The 10,357-nt window shown below is 50.5% G+C and overlaps 1 protein-coding gene across 9 annotated transcripts in view; it reads right to left on the minus strand.

The window, feature by feature from the left end:
* Positions 1 to 10,357, minus strand: part of AMPD3 (adenosine monophosphate deaminase 3) — a 60,557-nt gene that overhangs the window by 16,092 nt on the left and 34,108 nt on the right. For 8 of the 9 annotated variants that reach the window (XM_040456889.1, XM_040456895.1, XM_040456892.1 and 5 more), the window contains exons 3-6: positions 9,886 to 10,090; positions 5,876 to 6,038; positions 3,545 to 3,764; positions 1,450 to 1,579 (exon numbers count right to left, since the gene is read on the minus strand). In XM_040456889.1, coding sequence (XP_040312823.1) covers positions 1,450 to 1,579; positions 3,545 to 3,764; positions 5,876 to 6,038; positions 9,886 to 10,090 — 718 coding nt within the window. The remainder of the gene's footprint in view (positions 1 to 1,449; positions 1,580 to 3,544; positions 3,765 to 5,875; positions 6,039 to 9,885; positions 10,091 to 10,357) is intronic. The other variant, XM_040456896.1, reaches the window with a different exon arrangement.

Genomic DNA, 10,357 nt, shown 5'->3' on the forward strand with positions numbered 1-10,357 from the left:
AGTCACCTCTCATTCTCAAGGCTTTTCCTTGAGAAGAGCCTTGGATGGATGGTCCCATCCATGGGGAGTCCATGCCAGACCGCAAGAAGTGACCTTAGAACCCCCTAGAGGAGGCCCCCAGGGATGGGAACTCACTTAACAGAAGTGACCTTGGGACCTCTCTGGAGGAGGCCTTCCAACCATCACAGCTGAGTGTTCCCAATCAGGTCAGGGAGGCTTGGGCTCCACAGAGGAGCCACATCTTCGCTGTACCCCCAGCCAAGGTTCCCTTATCAAAGCTTGCCCCAGAGAGGGGCAGTCCTCAGGGGTCACATCTAGGACAGAGGCCCCAATGGAGATGAGGACCCCACTGTGACTCAGCTCAGGTTTGGCCATGAGGCAAAGCCTAATCCCCACCCTTCCCCTATGAGCTCCTGTCCCAGAATACTACCATGCCCCCTCCCCCTTCCCAGCTTCCTCTGCGAACCCCAGGGGCCCTGCATGGTCCAGAACCTCATACACCTCTGCCAACACACTCTCCCCACAGCCCAGCACCACGCTCTCCCCCAGCACCTGAGCTCCTGTCACACCACACCACCTGCTGTCGTGGCATTCACTGGTCGTAGTCTCTTCTCTCATAGCACCCTCTCTCTCTTGGTCTTTGCATATGCTGTGCCCTCTGCCTGGAATGCCATCCCTTTCATTTCTTTGCCCCCAACCCCACCCCCCTCCAGGCTGACTCCTACTCACTCTTTAAGTCAGCTCAGTTCTGGCCTCTTCCTGAAAGCCACCCCTGCCACAACACCACACTGAGAGGACTAGGCTAGGAACTTCTTGGGGATGGGCAGCGACTGCTGCTCAACATCAAACACCCCATGCTTAGCACTGATATTCATGAATGGAAGAAAATGGAAAAGCTGGAATCCATGATCATTTAACCTACACACCTGCCCCAGCTGCAGCCCCTGCAGGCCACAGGAACCTGAGCCCAGGCTAAGCCTCCCCCTCCACCCTAGGGGAGTGGCAGAGACAGGAGCACATCAGATCTTTTCCATAAATACACCTGATCCAGAAGGAAGAAAAACCACAAACTCCCAAGCCCAAAGAGTTCATAACAGCCTTTTCTCTCTGTGATGAATATAATACATCCTCTACCTTAAAAGTAGCCTGACCTCAAGTCTTATGACAATTAACAGACAGACCATACCCTATTTTCTAAGGAAGAGGGCACATTCCAAGAGATACATGATATGGACAAAGATTTCCACCTAGAATCATACCCAGCATGATCTGAGGCATGGCCTGAGAGAAGGAAGGCAACTCACCAATCTTCCTTCTGCATGTACACATCACACTCCTCTGGCCAAGGAAGACCACACAGGGGTCCAGCCCCAGACTCACCCAGGGTATCCCAGTGGTTTGGAAAGGGGACCGGGAGGGGTGACTCTCAACAGTGGCCCACTGACGCACCTTTCTCACATTATAGAAGTCTCGGTGAGGGTTACTCTTCAACTCTTTGAACTCAGACATTTCATTTAACATCTCATGAAGACTGAACTTGGATTCCAGAAAGTTTAGTCGCCGGTGACAGTATGTTTTCCTGCAAGTGGGGAGAAACCACAGTTAAGGAGAAGTGGCATCAAGCTCTCCAGTTTTGAGACCTCCAGTGGCTGTGGGGACCAACCCTCAGGTGCAAGGTCAGGATGCAGCAGGGAGGGATGTGGTGGTCCCAGCTTTCTGCAGACCCAGCTGACCTGTGTAACCACCTCCACATATTCCACGAAATGAGCAGAGAGTCAGTTCAGGGCAGTGGAAAGCTGACTTTGCAAACTCACACAGGTGCTCTGACTTCTAGCTTTATGTGCTTAAGTAATTCATCCCAAGCCTCTGTTTCCCATGAGCAACTACAGAGATGGCAATGCCCAGGACTGAACTGGAGGTTAAATTGGCTCATGTGTGTGAAGGGCCTAACTCTGAGCAGAGTGGATGCTCAATAAAAGTCTCCCTCCTCATCCCTTCCTTCCTTCCTTCCTTATGTCTTCCCATTGATCCTCAACCACCTTTACTTCTTTAAAGAGTTTCACTTCTCCCCAGAAGATCAGGAGTACAGTCAAACTATAAGGCAAGACCTGCCTACCTCTGGCATAGAGAGGAAGCATCCTGTAATCTAATGACATTCCCCAAACCCCAAGACCTGAAGACCCCTCAACTCTAAGGTCTCAAGACAAGCAGAGGATGTTTTGTATCATGGGCAGATTAGGAATGTAGGGATGTTTAGTAGCACAGAAATCTCTGCATGGACTGATGCTCCCACCAGCCAGCAAAGGCCCCCAGGGGTGGGAACTCACTGCTCCTGGCCAACTGCCAGCCCACAACCAACCCAGGGGTCTGGCCATGTGCCTGTGCTCAAGCCACACGGAACCATCAACCACAAGTCACGCCACCCTGCTTCCTTGTGGCCCCCAAATAAACAGCAGCTCTCATGGCATGCAATCACTCGGACATTCTTAAGGACCAGCTGTCGACCCTGGAACGTCACCATGTCAGCCGAGGCAAGCCCCAGAGCGGCACAGAGGATGCATGAAGAGTCTGAGTCACGAGGGATTTCAAAAGCCATCTCCACCCAATCCTTTCCCCAGCAGGTCTCACCTGGATAGCCTCCTGGACAGGACAGCCACTGTTTACATACCTCCCGGAACAGCCAGGGTCCTCCCCCTACCCTCCCTCCCAAGGCTCCCCCTCAAAGTTCCTCCTCACAAGGCAGAGGCAAGCCTGCTGGAAACTGCTTTTTCCCCCTCCCAGATCTGTCTTCAGATCAGTGAGGACAGAGAACTACTCTGCCCACCCCCCAGGGGTCCACTCCCTGTCTTGGGAACTGGCATCACACCATTCCCAGAAAAAACCTAAAGGCAGTGCAAGAGAGGTCCCTCGGCAATGACCAGCACCCTTTCCCTCCCCCAGCTTTCCAGTCCTGGCTGGACACTCACAGCACAGCCACTTGAGGGTTCAGGGACCAGCCCTCCTCTGCTGATGAGCTGCAGTGCTCACCAAGGAGGGAGGGGCCCAATGCAGGGAGACGACTGACCGCCTGACACGTTAGCTCAGCCAAGCCCATGAGCATCCTGGGGGTCATGGCACAAAGTCCCCAGGCTCCCTGCACTCTCCCCTCCAGAAACATGGGAAAACCAATGCCTGCGGCAACAGCCTTCACCTCTCCCCTACCACCTGTGGCAATGCCCTGGGCACTATCTCCACAAGGCCACTGCCCTGCCTGGGGAGAGCGAGAGCAGCTGCTCTCAGGTACACAGGTGGCCACCAGCAAACAGAAGCTCCACATCTAGGATGCAGAAGGGACAGGTAGTACCACTCTAAGAACATGCCAGCCTATGATGGAAAATCGTTGCAGGAACCCACAAAGCACTGGGGAAGGGGACAAGTACTCTCTTTCTGGTATGATTGAAGTGCAGGCAAGCCCAGAGTTAAAGGGTGAGCTGACCTTTCCCAGCCCCTTCCTACAGAACAACCCCCATGCAAAGAGAGGCAGACCCGGGGAAAGCTGGCTTACGTGGGACCATCCGTGATAAGAGCCAAGATGTGGCTCATGTCCACTGTGTAGGTCTCCAGGTCGGGGTAGGGTAGGCTGTGGGGCTCCTGGCGCTCCAGCATCTTCTTATTATCATACACGAAGAGGATGCCCCCCTGCATGCAGACCAGGTAGCCCAGGTTGGGGGGAGCATCATCCAGACAGTAAGGGTCTTCCTGGGGTGGAGGGGGAGGGTGGAAGTCTGCAAAACAGGATTGAGTGATGGTAAAGTGCCCTTGACCTCTTGAGCTCACAGAAGCTCAAAAGTCACATTCCTTAGCCCTCTAATGAGGGATATCCCCATCATCTTATCTAAAACCTAACCACCCCACCTACCCCCACCTACCCTGACATCATATATCTCCTTCCCTGCTTTATTTTGTTTCCTTAGCATTTGCCACTATGTAAAATAATTTCACTTACTCATCCTAGGTAGTATATGTTTGGTTTGTTTCCTACTGTATCCCCATTTCCTAGAACAGACCCTGGCACATGGCTAGCACTTCAGTAAATATTTTTAATTTAACTGAAATGAACCCCAGCCTCCTGGGCATGACAGGGATGCCAGGCCCATTAAAAAGGGCAGCTGTGTCCTCTCCTAATAAAAGAACAGGCAGCACTTGGGACTGCCCAATGGGAATAATTGTCCCTGTCCTCCCACATCTTCCTGAGCTGAGGGCAGCCAAGAAGCTGCATGGAAAAGCCTCCTCCTCCCCAAAGTGAGCACAGAATAGGCAGCTTATCTCCCACAGAGCAGGGAATGGCAACGACAGAGCTATCTGTCCCCACAGCTGTTAGCCCACAGGAGGCAGAAAACACCTCTTGGCTATTTCCCAGCTATGAGACCGAACAAACCACTTCAGCTCTCTGATCCTGTCTGCTCATCTGAGAATAACACAACCTGCCTTAACGGGCTGTGGTGAAGGCTGCAAAAGTGGGCATAAGAAATGCTTTGTAACAGTAACGCCTAACCCATAAATTAGAGGACATTATTCTCATTACTCTTATAATGAGTATTCCTAACTCTTGATAAGCTCTGTCTCTGGCCAGGGAACGGTTCTACTAAATAGCAGTAAAACTGGGGGCTTCAACTCTGCACATCAACCAACCCACATAGAGCCCACCTTCTCAGATGCCAGCGAGAGCTAGGGACACTCCCTGGAATCTTCATCAAAGAAGGCAACCAAGGCAGTGTCCCCCATTCAGTGCTCAGAACAGACTGTCCCAGAGCAGGAGTGAGGCATCACAGGGGCTGAAGCAGCACAGCCCCAGGCTAGCTCAGGAGTCCCTAAAGTGTGCCAGGGGCCTGTGAGATGCAGGCAGGACCAAGGCCTGCAAGAAGCCACAGCCTCTGTCTCACCATGCTCATTTCCAGCCCCCGGGGTACTCTGCTTTGTATAGAGTACACATTTGACAGTCATTCCTGTCTGCCCTTGCCCAAACTGGGGCAGATGGCATCAACTTGCCTCAGACAGTTAGGGAAATGGGCCCCGAAGTGTTGAGATACACCCAGGGTCCCAGGTAGCAGCAGATGCCCAAAGCCCAGGTCTCAGAGCTGCAAGGAAAACCCAGACAGGAGAAGACCTGTCGACAGCAGTTACACCCAGCAGGCAACCAGGTCCTTGGGCACTGGCACAGACCACCAGGCCCTCATCTGATCCCCCACCACCACCTTCACAGATAGTGGTTTCTTGTTGTATTCATTCACGTTACCTAACTTACAGCCTCTACTGCTCCTATCTCCTTCACAGGCCAGTCTCCACCAGAAATCATCCTCCCATCTCTGACCTCCTCTTCCCCAAACGCTGCAGAACAGGCCCAAGGCATAGGTATTATTCCCATTTTACATATTGAGAAACTGAGGTCTGGCGAAATACCTTGCCCAAGAATGTGGTGGAGCTGAGACCAGAATGCAGGTGTGTTTGATGTCAAAGCCTACTTTCCCTATCCCCAGAACATGCACTCTGCATCTATCCCCACACTACCCCACCCCACCAGCAATTCAACATTTACTGTCTGATGGTGTTGTGTTAAACACCCAGAATGAGATTGCCTATGTCTCTGGAGGATTCTCTAGCTCAGGGTTTGCCTCTCTCTTAACTTCTATAGCTCAGCTCTGCCCAGAGCCAGGTACACAGTGCGCACAGAATCAGACATTGGGGAAACCAGCAAACGTGGGTGTAGGAAGCCAATACCAGAGCCTTGCCCTTGAAACACCATGTGGGAGAAATACATCCAGCCAGAACAAAGAGAATACATCCGGCCAGTACCAATTCTTGGGCCGTGCCCCACTTGGGACCCACATGCACCCACCTGGGAGGCCCTCCTCTGGAGGTGCAGTGTCTACCCTCTGATCACCCAGGTACCGGGCCGTGGTCCGTGGGAAGCGATGGTAGGCAAGTCTGGCATACTTCTCCCGTATCATCAGGGCCTTGGCTAGGCTTTTGGCAGCCTGCTCATAGTCCTCCACGGTGATCTGCAGAACGAGGTGTGCAGAGAAGAGTCCGTATCATAGGCCTGAGACCACTGTCCTTAACAAGATCTACTATAAAGTTGGCTTTCGGCTGGTGGCTGGGAACTTGGGCTTCAGGGGGCATTCTTCCCACTGACTCATACGAGCAGCTCACCCAGACTAAAATGTACAGTTTATGCTCGGTTTATGTCGAACACCTGATTTCCTCGAGGAGTCTGGGAGACAACGTTTTTATTAACCTTAGGTGCTGAGTCTCTAATGAGCTTCCATGGTAGACGACACTTCAAACTTGTCATAAATCAATGCTGATAGAATTAAGTATGTTCTGGTGACTCCATGGGGAGAGGAGTCTGGCCTCTCCATACTCCACCCCCTGTACCTTTTCCCGGTGCTGACTTCGCTCTGCATCCATTTGCTATAATAAATCCTAGTCCTGAGTATAACTGTGTGCTCGGTCCTAGACGTCCTCTTAGTGAATCACTGAGCCCAGGGGTGGTCTTGGGGACCCTTGGCACAGGAGGAGAGTTACGGCTGCCAGAGACTAGGGAAGAGGCAGGTACTCTAGCCTGCACCCCCAAGGCCAGCCCCAAGTCCTGCTGATTAAACCACAAGCCTGCTGTTGCATCCTGAACATGAAGAGGCAAGGCCAGAACATATGTCTGATCAGAGGGTGAGTATCATCGCTTTCACATGAGGGACTCACCTGAGTCCCTCAGAGGGAAAAATAAAAACTCTGCACGCTCTGTCTGCTGCTTTGCTTTGGCTTCTGATTCGTGTGTTAATCATTCAATTCACCCAGGCAACAAGCGCTTGTTGACAAGTGTTAGATTTCATTTTGGTCCTTACGGCAACCCATTTTACAAATGGGGAAACCACAGCCCAGAGAGGCCCAGAAGTTACAAAGTCAAACTTCGGATTCTGATCTGACTGGGTCCCAAAGCCTAAGCATGTTCTGCTTTTCCAGAGCTGCCTCATACTCAAAGACAGACAAGATAAATTCCCACCTTCCATTGGGCTCATTTACCTCTGTGCATTTGGCAAGGATGTGTGTGGCAGAAACATGAATGTGTCTGGGGAGACAAGCCGTAACCAGACAGTCGTAACAGGAGGTAAGTGACACAGCAGAGGGAGATACAAGATACTGGTGGAGCATGGGGCGCCGGGGTGGGGAGGGTGGCAGGGTGTTCCTAGAACTTTTCCTCTCTGCTTTAATTAAAAATCATTTTTAGTTTTGGTGCACCTGGGTGGCTCAGTCCGTTAAGCGTCTCACTCTTGATTTCAGCTCAGGTCATGATCTCATGGTTCATGAGTTCAAGCCCCGCATCGGGCTCTGTGCTGACAGTGTAGAGCCTGCTTGGGATTCTCTCTCTCCCTCTCTCTCTGCTCCCCCCACCCCCGACTCACTCTCCTTCACTCTCTCTCAAAATAAATAAACATTAAAAATTTTTAAAATCATTTTTAGTTTTAAAATACTTTAAACATAAAGACAGCACTGAAGATAATATGACAGACACTCATGTGTTTACCTTCCAGAGCTAAACTTTTAATGTTTTTCATTACTGTTCCAGATCTCTTATATACATGAATAAATAATCATCATAGATATAGCTAAAACTCTAGCCTCCTTGTTCCTTCACCCTACTCCAGCCTCAGAGGAAGGAAGTTGGTATATATCTTTTCCATGCATGTTTTTATACTTTCACTAAATGTTGCTCCTCACTTTGGTTAAGAAAGTAACTTCTCCTTTCCTGATTCCAAATGTCCCCATAAGAGTGTGTTAATTCCATTTTACACCTTCCAGTGGATGGCTTCTGAGAGTAGCAGGAATAGGTGAGAAGACACAAACACCTTAGAACCTTAGACAAAAATATGTCCCTGCCAATGACAAAGCCAAACACCTTGCAGAGCCAATGGACTCAGCCTGGCAAGGGGCTCAGGCCATGGCTAGAGAGGGTACTTGGGATCCCAGGGAACGACCAGCCATCGGCCCACTTGTAGATACTGCAGGCCCCATGCCGACAGTGGGCCTACTGGGGGCCAAGGTGATCTGCAAGGTCAGCCTGTTTCTCATGGACTCATAGTTCTCTGGGGACCAACCGCCCAGCTCAGGGGCTCTGTGCCAGGAAATCAATGGAAAGAAGCTAGCTACTGAACCAGGCCAACATCCTCCCATTCAGCTGGCTTTCAATCTACTTCAACTCCCCCTATTCCTGTTCTGCCCACATGTCAGAGGCCAGGTAGACACCAAGGACTCCTGGTCAGGATACTGCTTCTTTGGGGAAGGACTGCATTGTTTCCAATCCAATAAAATTCCCATCCACAAGAACTTAAAGTGTGGTACATCCACACAGTGGAATATTATGCACTTATATACATATTTAAAAAAAAAGAACAGGGGCGCCTGGGTGGCGCAGTCAGTTAAGCGTCCGACTTCAGCCAGGTCACAATCTCGCGGTCCGTGAGTTCGAGCCCCGCGTCAGGCTCTGGGCTGATGGCTCGGAGCCTGGAGCCTGTTTCCAATTCTGTGTCTCCCTCTCTCTGCCCCTCCCCCGTTCATGCTCTGTCTCTCTCTGTCCCAAAAATAAATAAAAACGTTGAAAAAAAATTAATATTAAAAAAAAAGAACAAGGAAGTTCTTCATCTATTGAGAGGCATTATCTCTAAGATGTACCGTAAAGTGTAAAAAGCTAGACTCAGTATAATGTGTAAACTACCATTTGTGTAAAAATAAACAAATTATATGTGCCTAATTAATTGTAGGTACATAGGTTATTTGTGTGAAAACACACAAGGGTTGCCTCAAACAAATAACATATTTTTTAAAACTACAGGGTAATGTATAAGAAGAGTAGTAGCTACTTTGCTTTCTCAGATATATCATATATTCTAAAACCACTGTTAAAAAGAAGAGAGAACAACAAGGTCAATTGAGGTCAACAGGTAGCTGGTTGAGGGCCAGGGAGATAGAATCAGACTTAACCCTGGCACTAACTGATATTTCTCTTCAAGAAGTAGGGGCACCTGGGTGGCTCAGTCGGTTGAGTGTCCTACTTCAGCTCAGGTCATGATCTCTCAGTCCGTGGGTTCGAGCCCTACGTCAGGCTCTGTGCTGACAGCTCAGAGCCTGGAGCCTGCTTCAGATTCTGTCTCCTTCTCTCTGTCTCTCACCTGCTTGTGCTCTGTCTCTCTCTGTCTCTCAAAAATAAATAAACATTAAAAAATTGGGGGAAAAAAAAGGAAAGAAGCAATAAAAATGCATCATCCAACCAGGAAAATCAGCACATTTTTGGTGACTGTATTAACCGACTTGGTGTAAACCAAGCTTGTTCATTTTCTCCTCAAACCCCCTCTTCCTGGTTGGGAGAGTTTGGCCTGTATTTAAGGATACTGAGCCTAATCACATAGGAGAAGCTGAACAAGCAATAACTGATTTCACGCAAACCTGGACTTCAAGTCCACTCAACACTTGGAAACACTGAGGGGTCCGAGCTAGCATCTTCCTTAGTGGGCTGCAGGGACAGAGAGAAGCATTCTGGACCCAGGGAATGCATGGAACTTGCAGGCCACAGCCACAGCCCACTGTGCTAGCCTGCAACCCTAGGCCCCCCTCACGGGGATGAGCAGCACCCTAGACATACCCATACCCCACAACCTCTACTAAGACTCTCCTTCTCTTCAGACTTCTGTGCCTCCTGCCGGCCACCTCCTAGATACCCACAGACGATACCAGGCTTCAGGGCTGGGCATAGTCCCCAGTGGCCCAGGGGACCCTGGCCTCTGCACAAGGCCATCAGCCTTCATACAACCCCCAGGGGAGTGGGTAGAGAATGGGGAGTGGGAGACACCTTACCCCGGCACAGTAATCTCCACTGATGATGACCCGCTGGAACTCGGGAATGGCATAGGGCCCTGGCGTGGGCTGGCAAGTGGCTCCAGGGAACACAGGGGTAGTGGGAGACATGACCGGACTGGCTGTCGGGGCACCCTTCCAATCTTGCTGCGTAGGCATTTGCAGAGACAGGGACTGGGACCGAATCATCTTGAAACTTTTCTTTCTAAAAGCCAAGGACAAGGAAAAGTGGGAAGCATCAGTCACTAATTGGGGCAAGTGATAAAGAGTCTTTGTTATGTACATGGCAGGAGAATTTCCCTCTGATTAATCACTGGTACTGGCCCTACCATTAATAAGTAGCCAATTATGGGCGCCTGGGTGGCTCAGTCAGTTAAGCTTCTGACCGCAGCTCAGATCATGATATCGTGGTCCATAAGTCTGAGCCCCGCACTGGGCTCTGTGCTGACAGCTCAGAGTCTGGAGCCTGCTT

The sequence above is a fragment of the Herpailurus yagouaroundi genome, unplaced genomic scaffold, assembly GCF_014898765.1.
Source record: "Herpailurus yagouaroundi ecotype Mexico unplaced genomic scaffold, PumYag 218, whole genome shotgun sequence".
NCBI lineage: Eukaryota > Metazoa > Chordata > Mammalia > Carnivora > Felidae > Herpailurus > Herpailurus yagouaroundi.